The following is a 13,293-nucleotide window of genomic DNA, read 5'->3' as shown; positions in this document are numbered from 1 at the left end:
TTTTTAATTAATTTTTAAAGTTCAACAGCTTGTGACGTCAAATGGCATAGGAAGTGATGTCATGCGCTCTTTCGATAGGGGAGAAGCCGAAGGTCACGCATTCGACTTCGAAGACGAAACGTAAAAGGCTTATCTCCTCGCATTTAACTCCTCGCTTTTCTGGAACATTAAACCTCTCATCCCTCTCGGAAATATTCGAATATCATCATTGATGTTACATGAGGAAGATTATTTAGATTGTGCTTTAACGAATCCGGTCTCCATAGTGTGTTCAAAAGGATTATTGAATTTCTAAAAATTAAAAATATCAGCGCGTTCAAAATGTCCTTAGCGAAAACAAGGGATCTTCGGCGGAAGGCTGCCCATTCGCGCACTGTGACGTAGGCTCGTGACGTTTCAGAAAAGCGGCGATGGTGAATTTTTTAGTTTTGAGGGTCAATTAACAATATTCAATAGCCAAAATATGAACATTTAATAGGTTGCAACTTCCCTATTAGTACGTCTGCGCCATTGCTAGTGTAAATTAAAGAAAAAATTAATTTCATTTGCACCCACTCTTCTTAATTTAGTGAAGTACTTAACGATAAACGATGATCACTCGGACGTTCATATTTTTAGAACTGTTTGGATTCTTCGTGCAGTGGCATAACCATAAAAACAATTCAGAGGGGGATATGATTTGTTTTAGTCGTCTTCTATGGTAAAAAATAAACGACATTTGAGCTTTCTTGGAGGATGTATGTTCCCAAATCCCCTCTCCTTCCTGGACACGCTTGTGTGTTCACTGTCACATGTATTTCGGGTATATGTGAGAGTTCTGAAGCATTCATTCTCTCATTTCAGAGCAGGCGAACATCTTCTTTGTGGCCCTCTTCACGATGGAGATGTTCCTCAAGATGTACAGCTTAGGTTTCCAGGGGTACTTCGTGAGTCTCTTCAACAGGTTTGACTGTTTCGTGGTGATAAGCTCCATTCTGGAAATGGTGCTGCTCTACACGGACGTCATGCCGCCGCTTGGGGTGTCTGTGCTGCGTTGCGTTCGTCTTCTACGTATCTTCAAGGTCACAAAGTAAGTGGGGAAAAATAATAGCATTTCATTGATATAATTTCTAAGAAGTATAATAACATGTGGCAGAAATTCACTCAAATGACTTTTTGCTGTGATGGCAGTAGCAAATATAGTTTTTAATGACGTCGTACCATACATTCTTATTGGTCGAAAGGCAGCACCCGGTGGATTTTTCCGCGATAAAGCTACTGGAATTTAAACAGTTGTTTGAACTAAAGTTGCCCCAAAAGTTCTTGTTTGAGATAGATCATTTAGTAACGGAAATTTTATGTAGTTAAATTACTGCGCTATAAAATATCAGGTTTCTTCCGTCGTTTTTTTTAAAGTTTTAATGTGAAAAAAGAGGTTAATAATTTTCTTTCCTTAAAATTTTTTGTTTACTTAAACCGATATGTACAAAATAGTCGTGGATATAATATATAAAAATATTTTAAACAGCGTGCAATATGAATAGCAACTTTGAACTTACAGCATTTTTTAAGCTGGATTTTTATAAAGGCCTACTTTAAAATGTTTTACTTTCATGCTAGAGAGAGTCGCGGTAGCTCAAATGATATCTTTATCTTCAAGGTTTATCTATGATGCGGAGCAATAACGATGCAAATAGGAGGCATATGTGAGTATATATCGTCACCTCAGAGGAACACTAAGACATTTAATCCCATGAATAACACTAAGATATCCTACTGTTGCTCTGAGGTGACGATATATTCTATGCCTCTAGCTGTACAAGTTCTCTTTTCAAGGTACTGGACTTCCCTGTGCAATCTTGTTGCGTCTCTCATCAACTCCGTTAGGTCAATTGCTAGCTTGTTGCTTTTGCTGTTTCTTTTCATCGTCATTTTTGCTCTCTTGGGCATGCAAGTTTTCGGTGGACGCTTCAACTACAAGGAACTGGAAGAAAAGCCGCGACACAACTTTGACAGCTTCGTCCAGGCTCTGCTCACTGTCTTCCAGGTAAGGCCAGGCGTTCATTCGCCCTTGATATGTAAGTACAGTCTGACCCTTAAAGCTGGAAATAGTAATTGGAGGGAGCAGGTCCAATCATTGGCTAAGCAAAAGCTTGGGCAAAAACCTCAAGTCACGTGACTCAATAACTACGAATGGTTCACACGTTTTGCGTGAAACTAGCGAAAGATACCCGATTTCTTCCGATGCTTTTCTTTAAAATCTACCACGTGACTATGGATCTTTCCTTTATTAAAGACAGTCTTCTCAATGCTCTGATCACCGATTAGATATAAGGGCAAAGATCCGGTTTACAGGCGGAAATGGACGCATCCATTAATTTTCAGAGATGCCAGCTTTTACAGGTATATGTTAGCCTCTAAATTAAAAAGTGTCACATTCAAATGAGCGGAACACGGACATCAAATGTTTATTTTACCCCCTCATTCAGATAGACTCGTCTTAACTGGACGGTTGCCAATTCCATCTAATCGGTGGTAAGACTGTAGTTGACTGGCATATTTTCGTTCCTGGGTGCTTTTAATTATTTTTGATTCTCGCCATTATCCATATTCATTTACACTTCGTTGCGGTTGGTAAACTGTTTGTTTTCATCTTGCCACAATTCGTGCACTTAAAGTGCAGTTAAACCTCACGTTTCGATAGCAAGTTTTTTTGACCCTTGTTAGTTAATATTCTGTTGCTGTCGACGCTCCACATAAAAAGCTGGCGTATCTGAGTTCATAATTTTAATTAGACGAAAACGTAAATGTATAAAACCGATGTAAACTTTCTCCTCAGTTTTCAAAGTGATTATCAATTCGAAAATTTTAATGTCGCATTCTGCGAGTCAGAAGAAAAAAAAAACTGTTGCCTTGGATTGTAAAATCTTTTGAGATTGCCTCCAACTGTTTGGGAGAATTTGAGTAAAGCACTGGTTTCCTAGGTCGCGTTAACCGCGCCCACCGCCGACGTCAGCGTGCGACGAGTTGAAGAACAGCGAGGAGCTACGCCAAAGTGGATTCCTAGGTAACCCCAATCGCGCGCGGGAAATCTGAACGAGTTTTTTTTATGCGAGAGAGCAGTTGCGTTGCAAAACTGAAACAAATCGAGAGACAAAACGAGAAATGGATCTTGCAACTAAAAAACGTCTTATTACAGCATTGCTGCTGGAAGAGGAAGAAAATGAAGAACTAATAACATTAAAAACAAACAATTGTGAACTTTAATTCGTGTATTTCCAGAGTACGTTGAAGGTGAACTGTTTAAGTAACCTTTTGATCACATATTCTTATTTAGAGGCAGGGAAAATCAAATTATATGCATCGTTTACAGAATAATGAATTTAGTTCATTTTCTTAGACATGAAGACAGTATTTTTTTTTATAATAATTAACTTTTAAAATTACCTGGAACATTTATCGATTCTGAAATTGCTTTCCAGCAATTTTCTTTTGCTAGTTGGTCCTTGTATCCTTTCTTTGATACGTTATAGCACAGGATTCAGCTGAACCATCTCAATAAATGTTTCTTCTGGGAAAAAATCTAGCGACATTTTGATTGGATTACACCGGCGTAGATCTCACGCTTGACGCTGAAATCAAAGTCAAGTTGATTCCGACGTGGCGATGCACCACGTCGATTTAGTTCGGGCGCGCATGCGCAGAAGAATAAAGTTTTCTCCTCGGCGGAGAGCGACGCCGAAGACTGGCGCCAATGCTTCTAGGAAACCAGGGCTTAAGGCGTTGATAACGCGCTTTGACTCAGAACTTGCAACGTTTCCAACTGCTGTTTAGTTTTCGTAACTGTCTGAACTTTCCACGCTGTACTTTAACGCTTCTGTTCATCAACTTCTTAATATGAAGCTTGGTCCAATTTTCGAAATTTAGGTTTCTAGTTAAATAACTTACAGAATGTATTCACCCCCATCTTAACGTGGTTTATTTTATAGTTTGTCATTATTATTTTTTAGAGCTGTTTACGACAAACTAAAGCATTTGAAACACTATAATATTTCAATTTCGTTTTCTAGTTATTTTCATTACTTATTTTTGCCAGCCGTAATTTTCGCAAAAGGGAGAGTTCATTGACTGCACGTGCTGAAAACTTCGCAAATTTTATGTGAACAGAATAGAAAGTTAAGAAAAAAATATTTAGCGAAGCTAAAATTTTCGCGATTGCGATGGGAACGCGAAAATAAGTGGTTTTGCAGTGTACGGTTGAACATTTCACTTATTTTGTGAATGCGTTGTTCAGTTTCAAATTCTTGTCATAGCTTGCTTTTGATTGCAGTATTATTGTCTGGACCATGTAGACGTCTTTGTCTCAAAATTTTCTGTATATCAATTGATTTTTGTATTTTTTATCAAATAAAGGTTTTGCAGCCACTTCAGCATTAACATAAACATTTAACCATTTGCATAAACCCGTGTTATTTTGCGAAGGATTCAGTTTGCTTATCGAAATTTTTGGCAATGGGTCTGTTTTCACGCTTCAAAATGCAGTTCAAGATCTGTTTCAGTTCAAAAAAATAAAGAAAACATCATGCGTGTAAGCCACCGATGAATGGTTCATTTTTATACTAAATCAGGTTTTGGTGTAATAGTATTTTGGGATATAAACATGTATAAAGTTTTCAGTTATCTTTGTACCTTATAAATATTTTGTTTCTTGAAATACCGAAATATTTTTTTCTAGATCCTCACTGGTGAAGATTGGAATGAAGTCATGTACGATGGCATCCGGGCGTACGGAGGAGTCAGTTCCTATGGCGTGATGGCTTGCATTTATTTCATCATATTGTTCATCTGTGGTAACTGTATCCTTAACCAGAGCAATGCTGTTTTTTCCCAAGATGCACATACCCGCGTTTAAATCATCGATGTAGTCTAACTAGATACACAACTGCGTAGCGGAAAGCACTGGCCGCCATTGAACGCGAGAATCTTGAATTAAACGGGCAAAATCGTAGCCTACAAGGATGCAACACTGTTTGCAGCCTATCAGGTAACGGACAGAAGTTGCTTGTGCGCATGCGCTTTTTGGACGCTTGCCTGTCTAAGAGTTGATCTCGGTTACTCATGGGACCAGTTTCTCGTTGTATATCTAGTTAGTAGGGGAAACTAGGGAAGTTTGACCCATAGGGAGACTTGACCCATGAAAATTTTTTTCATGAAAAGGATACTTAGGGAAACTTTTATTCCTATTATTGGTTGACCAGTCACACAACACTATTTTTCAGAGACAAGCCATTTCAGAATTATCAGTGGTTTTCTAGAAATTCAGTGTTAAATGATACGGCACCTTTCAAGCAAAATTTGATGATTTTCGAATTGTTTCGATTTTAACCTCCAGTTTTGAAGGAAATTAATTTTAAAAGTATACACGTTTTAATCCTTTTTCTACCTATATATTGATATGCAGTAGTTTTATATAACTTGAATTTAAGTTGCTGAAAATTTAAGGTAAAGAAAAAAAAGCTACCTAGGGAGTTTTGACCCAAGTTAACTAGGGAGGCTTGACCCAAAGACTAGTTTGACGTTTTTGATTTATTTGATGTTTTTCAATGAATTTTTATTTTTGAACAGATAAAATATTGTCATTAAGACTCCTTTCGGTTAAAATCAGAACAGGGTTGTTCAGTTACAAGGAATTAAACCACCTCACGTTATTATGCAGCTCATGGATTTCGTTTAGAATTTGCATTGAGTAAAATAAATCAGCTCAAAGTAAACAATTTCAATTTGGAAATAAGAATTTTGCTTTTAAATAATTGTATACTTGTACACAATTACACAATACATATTATGAAAATGAAGACCTGATTTTTTTAAATGAACAAATATAATATATAATATTTTGGTCTGAAAAATTGTTTTTATTTGACAAATAACAAAAATACTAATAACCCTTAAGCCCAACGAGTTGTTCCTTAGTAAAAAAACTGAAACATTGCTTAGGACTGATCTGATAAAATTTTGAATTCGACTTCGGTTTTCCTGATGATATGGAGTAAGATTAATTTAAAAATATATAATATATGTAACACCTCGCCTAAAGAGTGAACAGTTCGTATATCCACTTCAAGTATCACTTATTAAAACAAAAAACTCGATCAAACTTCAAACCTGCGTTTTTGAATTCAATACCTATGCGTCTTCCTACATTCATGAGGTGGGTCATGTCTGCCTAAGTATGGGTCAAGTCTCCCTATCTCTAGGGACACTTGACCCAAATGTAGACTTGAGGAAAATAGCTGTTTTGTATCATTTATGCTTAGAATAATGCTATATATTTTTTCCATAATTATGTGCAACATAGCAAACCATTTATGTATTTTTTTTTTAAATTTCGTTCTAACTGTTCAACAAAATGAAAATTACTGGAAAATAAAAAAATAGGTCAAGTCTCCCTAGCTTCCCCTACTACATCTGTGTCTTAAACCGAAGTTTCTAGTGCTTCACATGAAAGGAAAACTGAAGCATTTCCTTTCGGTTGAAATCAGAACAGGGTTGTTCAGTTACAAGGAATTAAACCACCTCACGTTATTATGCAGCTCATGGATTTTGTTTAGAATTTGCATTGAGTAAAATAAATCAGCTCAAAGTAAACAATTTCAATTTGGAAATAAGAATTTTGCTTTTAAATAATTGTATACTTGCATGTGACGAGCCCTGATTTGGCGAAAATCCGGATTTAACGCGGAATTCAAAAATACTTGGTTGTTACAATGTTAAGTTTATGGAATCATAACTTGCTTACTGAGTAAACCCCGCTTAACGAGAACAATACTTTGTAATTCATAAAATTTCTATTGACTTCCAGCTCAGTATATTCTTTCTCATAAGAATATCTTAGTCAACCGAAAGATAGGCGACAAATCATGAACAATTAGAACAAGTGGTGACGGCCTTTACTTTTTAATACATGGTAGGATCCAAAAGTAATAAACCTTCGTTTAAAAAGACTGATTTATTGAGATGATCGGTACAACTGATTAATAGTTGTAAAAATAGGCACCTCCTGCAATATTGCATTTCTGTAAACGACTTTTCCAGGATTTAAAGGCATCTCTGAAATCCTGTCCTTTGATATCAGCAAGAGCTGCCTTAACATGTGCTTGGATGTCCTAGAGGGAGTCCAAAAGTTCTATTTTCAGCTCTGATTTTAATAGTGGAAACAAGAAGTCAGAAGGTGACAAGCCCGGACTGTAGGAAGGCTGGGGCACAACGGAAACGTTGACTCTGAACCTCTTTATTCCGAACTCTCGGCACACGTTTCGACCAGACTTTCCGCATGTGCTTGTGCAACTCCTTCGTAACAATGCGTTGCACCGATATCTCCGATAAGTTCAGGAATTTTGTTGCTTAGTAGACTCAAACGCCAGTCCGTATTCGATAATTAGCACACTCGTTGCACATTCACGTCACTACTGTCCGACGGCGGGTGCCCAGGCTGGGGATCGTCAGTCACCACTTCCCCGCTTTACGAAAGGCCTCCTGCCACTTTTTAACTTGCGAATAGGACAGACACTCAGTCTCAATCGCCCATAAAGCATTGCGAACGTTTGGGGAGGAAACCGGAAGCAGAATTTGATCGCTTTGCGTTGCTCTGACGAACTTTCCATATCATCGTGTCACGCACTACCGTATAGGGGTTACTGTTAAAGCCGATGGTACCACTCCGAAAGCTGGGAGGCAACTGACCTGCGTTGAGCTGTAAAGGCACCCCCCACCCACCGTTGCTGTCAAGCGGAGCGAGCTGCAGGGTGCGCATGCGTCAGTATAACGTGGGGCTTATTTTTTGGACCCTAAAATGTCTGTGGAGTACGAAGCACTTGGAAATTAATATTTGTTGACGCCAATGGAACTTCTGAAATATTTCAGAGGACATTTTGCTCGAATTTAAACTAAATGCGACGACGATAACAACTGTGAATTATTTAAAACTGAACCATTCTCAACATTGTTAATGACTGTTGATGTGCTGAAAACCTTTAAGCATCTTTGAAACCAGGAGTACAACTAACAATGTTTTGCAGGCCATGAGTATTTCTCGAAAAATACTAACACAAGAAAAAGACACACACTGTACAGAAATTGTCACTGTACAGAAGTAAAAAACTAAGAGAGCAAATCTGCATGTATTTTTTTTTTTAACTTTTTTTTTTTTGTATTTTTTGTATTTATTTTTTGTGCAATACTTATTTGTGTATTTTAATTAATATCTATTCTCTTACTTTTTCAAGGGTTTCTTATTCTTTTTCCTGAAGTTTCACTTTAAAAAGAACAATACTTTACTGTACCGAACACACGAAAATATAGCCTCTGAAAAAATTTTCGGCTATTCCTTAGGTGAGACATAACTCTGATGAGAAATACCATTATTCTGACAATATGGAATTTGACGCTGTTTAGCTTTGAGTGTGGTGATGAAGTTAATAATAATAGAACAATCTATACTGATCGCGAATTACTCAGTTTTGTTCCATAAAAGGATCTTTTGTAATTTCTAAACAGCTTGGCTATATGCTAATATATCTCTATTTCAGCAGTCTATCTGGATGGAAATTTAGCATTTACCTGTATGTGTATATTATCGGGTTTTAATACGGTAGAAGGTTGGTCAGTATTCATTTGGGTCCTCTATTTCAGCTCATTTGTCTATCCCCCGTTGATTTATCCATATAATTTTATGTCTGAAAAATTGCGATTTGTTTTATAGCTGAAAAATAGAGTAAAATTTACGCAACCTTTTAAATAAAGTTTTTGAAACGCGCACTTAGTATTCTTTGCTACTACCTTCCAGGATAGCATTCTTAATGTGAATTAAGTCACTCTCATAGCAAAACTTAGAATTTAATATTATATATTTTATCTTTCAGACAAATTGCATCTAATTTCATGGAAATTAATGTGTGGGTAAATTAATGCTTGTTTAAAATCTAGATTTAAACAGCGAAACATATCAAGGACGCCAAAATGGGGGGGGAGGGGGGGGGGGGCAAGGGGGGAGGTGGGGGCTCAAGTCCCCCTTTGAAATTAGAACTTCCTTGCTTTTAGTACTTTTCTCTTTGCAAAAATGTAAAAACATTTCTCCAGCAATTAATTAATAAGTTATTAAAAATATCAAATTTTAATGACTTTAATCTGTACTGAAATCGGTTTCTATGGGGAAATATCCTATTAAACCATGGAAAAAATATTCCCCCCCCTTTAAAATTTTGCATACAGGCGCCCTTGAAACATATCTATTATATGAAAAAAGGGAGGTTAATAAAGAATGAATTTTGGGGAAAAAAAAATTTTTATGATTGTAAGCTTCATGAGTTATATTAAACTTTTACTTTTGAGGTGTCTCTTGCTTTAACATCTTTCGTAACAACATTTTTCGTTACAAAGTTAATTATTTCTGATTGATGGTGTACTTCATCTATTAGTTTTGTCAATATTTTAGGTAAGGTCACTAGTTTTCCAAGCTTATTAAAAATTTCAAAAATTTAACTAACATATTTCTAAGAAAAATAGTAAACTTCCGATTATGCGCGAGCGGATTATCCGAGTCATTGCGAGTCATTTAACAATCAGGAACATGCATTTTTGTATCAAAAATGAAACACTGATGGCTGTTTTTTTTTTTTTTTTTTTTTTTTCTTATTTGACGAAAAATTCCCAGTTTTTATTTTATTTTATTTGCATATTTATTTATTTATTATTGCGTTTTCTTCATCGCACATACACTTGTTACTTATTGATGTTAAGTTCTGTTGGGTAAAAATACAAAGTAATTTTACTGTGCGGTATATATTTTCACGGTTTGTAGAAAATATTATGCATTTATGCAGCCAACTTTTTGAGGAATAAACAATTTTCCCCTTTATTATTCCCTAAGCCGTTTCTGCGGTTTATCCGCAATTTTTATTATTCGCGGCACTAGTGCCACTCGATGGGGTCGTTTCCTTCAGTCAAAAGTCTTTTAGTCACTGACATTGATAGAATAAGAAAAAAATAATAACATGGGCCCAGAAAATACTTTAATTTCCTCAACAGTTATTTTTTAATTATTTTTTTAAAAATGTCCGATTCTTCAAACAAGACGTGTTCTTTATGACGTCAAAAATGATGCACTTAGGCGCATCTTTCTACCCGCATTTCCATATTATGATAATCAACAAGCGAATCAAATATTGCGCTCTACGCTTGCTAAGAACCATATCGCTGTCAGTACACGTGAGTAAAGATGCCAATTAAATATTATGCTATTTGAATGGCAACACTGAATGGCATTTCATCATTTGTGATGTCATTGGCAAAAGCGTAAACCATGAAAACGCACCGAATAAAGTTTTTTTTTAAATATTAAACATAGAAATAATTTAAAAAATGGTCAGATCCTATGTTTTTAAGCATGCTCTTTCAGAAAAAAATACTTTTAAAATTTCGGAAACGACCCCATTCCGTGAATAATCGGAAGTTTACTGTATAACAACCTCTTTCTCCTGGAATCTTTTATTAAGAACTGCAAAACTAGTAAAAGACAGATACTTTCCTTCACGACTAGTGACTTTACCCTTATTCAGAGATGTTGTATATATCTTTAACCTCCCTAAGATATCCTGCTAAACGTCTTCTTGGCTATCGCTGTGGACAACTTAGCTGATGCGGACAGCCTGACGGGAGTAGAGAAGGTAATGAATTTTCAGTACTTTTAAAATCGTTTGGCTAAGCATAAAAGAAATCACGGGTGAAGGCAGTAAAGCAGTAGCGAAATAAATTACTTTTTTTTTTGCTGGGCACACGCACGCACACACTAACATGCATCCATTTTTATACTGGGTATTCCTTTTTAACCTGCAAGACCTTTATTTTCGTCCGTTGTCCTAGATGTATACTTCCAATTGCAAAAATCTTCAAAATCAGATAGAGAGTTAAGATATTGAAAGTTTAAAGAAAAAAGAAAATGAGTCAAAAAATACAAAATGGAACTTTTTATACGGGCCCTAGGTTCCCTGACTAATATTGAGAGAATTAATCTCCTTTGAAAACTATTATTGACACAAAACACTTGACATTCGTGCAACCAAAACTCAAGGAGACATTCCATTTCAAAGTTTTAAGGGACCATACAGAAGATGAGATTGGAACTTATCGCCCTTTCAGAAGAATGACAGGTCGTCAAAGTAAGAAAAACAAGGTATTTATATTTTTCATTGCAATTCAAATATAAATGCAAATGTTGCGCCGTGATACGCAAAAACACACTGCAAAACCTCGAACAATTGGAAAAACCACACTCTATGCGCATATAAAATTTTAAACACTTGTTTACCGCTATATTTTCCCCCAAAAGATGTTATTGACGGCGAGAGAAAAGTGGTGTAAGTCACAAAAAGCTGCGTTTCATATCTCTGTGAATATTGGTCGTACTAATTTCAAACTTTCTGGGTTGGAATTACTTTTCATTGGAGATTATTTCCCTAAATATAAGTTAAGGGACCTGGGGGCCATATAAAAGTTAAATTTTGTATTTTTTGTCGCATTTTTATTTTTACTTTATACTTTCAATATCCTAACTCTGCATCTGATTTTGAACATTTTTGCAACTGGAAGCATATATCTAGAACTAACGGTTGCGAAAATAAATAAAGGTCTTGCAGGTTAAAACGGAATACATTCCGTTTTAACCTGTTAACCTGCCTGTTTGTATGCAAATGGCTGCAGGTGTATGTGTGTGTGCGTTCCTAACACAAATCCACAGTTTACGTCGGATCTTAGCGACATTTGCAAGAGGTTCTTTGATGATCAAGAATTCGCGTAGTAGGTTTTGTTTATACAAAGCCGCAGTTCGCGTCCAATCTTTGCCAAATTTGGTGCAGAGGTCCTTTCATGCTCAGGAATTCACGTAGGGATGGATGGGGGGGGGGGGAATTGTCTCTATGGGGGAGGCGAAATCCTCTCATGGGGGGGTTGTCCTAATACAAATCCACAATTTGTGTTGGATCTTTGCCAAATTTCATGCAGAGGTCCTTTTATGCTCAGGAATTCGCATAGGGATGGGGGAGGGGAGAGATTGTCTCTATGGGGGACGAAATCCTCTCATAAGAGATTTTTCCCTTATACAAATCCATTTTACGTCGAATCTTTACCAAATTTAGCGCAGAGGTCCTTTGATCATCAGAAATTCACGTAGGAGTGTTTTCATCAGAAAATTCGTGAAACGGAATGTTACGTTTATGAACAACAATGACTGAATTTTTAAAATTAAAAAACAAAAATCCAAAGAAGTCTTAATTTAAATTTTAAATCAAAAATTTATCTATTCTGCGCGTTGAAGGTAAATTTAACGGTACGTCCCCCCCCCCCCCCCCCCCTTTCATTTGCATCTGATTGTTAAACTAACGTCATTTAACACAACTTTTAATTTCTGAGGTAGACCGTGCAATACCGGACAACGCAGCTAATACATACAGGGTGCTCCGTTTTAACCTGCAAGACCTTTATTTTCGCGACCGTTGGTCCTAGATGCATACTTCCAATTGCAAAAATGTTCAAAATCAGATTTAGAGTTAAGATATCGAAAGTTTGAAGTGAAAATAAAAGTGAGTTAAAAATACAAAATTTAACTTTTTATAAGGGCCTTAAGTCCCCTAAATTATATTTAGGAAAATATTCTCCATTGAAAAATAATTCCAACACAAAAGTTTTGAAATTATTACGGCCAATGATCACCGAGATATGAACTGCAGCGTTTTGTGACTTACACCACTTTACACTCGCCGTCAATAACTTTTTGGGGGAAAAAATATAGCGGTTAACAAATGTTTAAAATTATATGTGTGCATAGAGTTCGGTTTCTCAAATTGTTCGAGATTTTGAAGTGTGTTTTTGCGTATCGTATAAATGTACGGCATAACACTTGAATTTATTTTTGAATAGCAATGAAAAATATAAATACTTAGTTTTTTTTTTTTTTTTTTACTTTGACAACCTGTCATGCTTCTGAAAAGGCGATAAGTTCCAATTTCATCTTCTATATGGTCCCTTAAAACTTGAAACTGGAATATCTTCTTGAATTTTGGTCGCACAAATGTCAAGTTTTTTATGTCAGTAATAGTTTTTAATGGAGAATATTTCTCTAAATATAAGTTTGGGGACCAGGGGCCAGTATAAAAAGTTAAATTTTGTATTTTTTGACTTTTATTTTTGCTTCAAACTTTCAATATCTGAACTCCGCATCTGATTTTGAACATTTTTGCAACTGGGAGTATGCATCTAGGA

At 36.1% G+C, this 13,293-nt stretch overlaps 1 protein-coding gene across 1 annotated transcript in view; it reads left to right on the top strand.

Moving 5' to 3' along the window:
• The window catches only part of LOC129222623 (muscle calcium channel subunit alpha-1-like), a 201,477-nt gene that overhangs the window by 112,454 nt on the left and 75,730 nt on the right, over positions 1-13,293 (top strand). Inside the window, exons 13-16 of the mRNA XM_054857148.1 lie at positions 844-1,069; positions 1,816-2,026; positions 4,715-4,835; positions 10,627-10,703. Of these exons, the coding sequence (XP_054713123.1) occupies positions 844-1,069; positions 1,816-2,026; positions 4,715-4,835; positions 10,627-10,703 (635 nt within the window). The remainder of the gene's footprint in view (positions 1-843; positions 1,070-1,815; positions 2,027-4,714; positions 4,836-10,626; positions 10,704-13,293) is intronic.

The sequence above is a fragment of the Uloborus diversus genome, chromosome 5 (genome assembly GCF_026930045.1).
Source record: "Uloborus diversus isolate 005 chromosome 5, Udiv.v.3.1, whole genome shotgun sequence".
Lineage (NCBI taxonomy): Eukaryota > Metazoa > Arthropoda > Arachnida > Araneae > Uloboridae > Uloborus > Uloborus diversus.
Note: the sequence above shows the minus strand (reverse complement) of the source record. Positions and strands in the feature narration are given on the sequence as shown.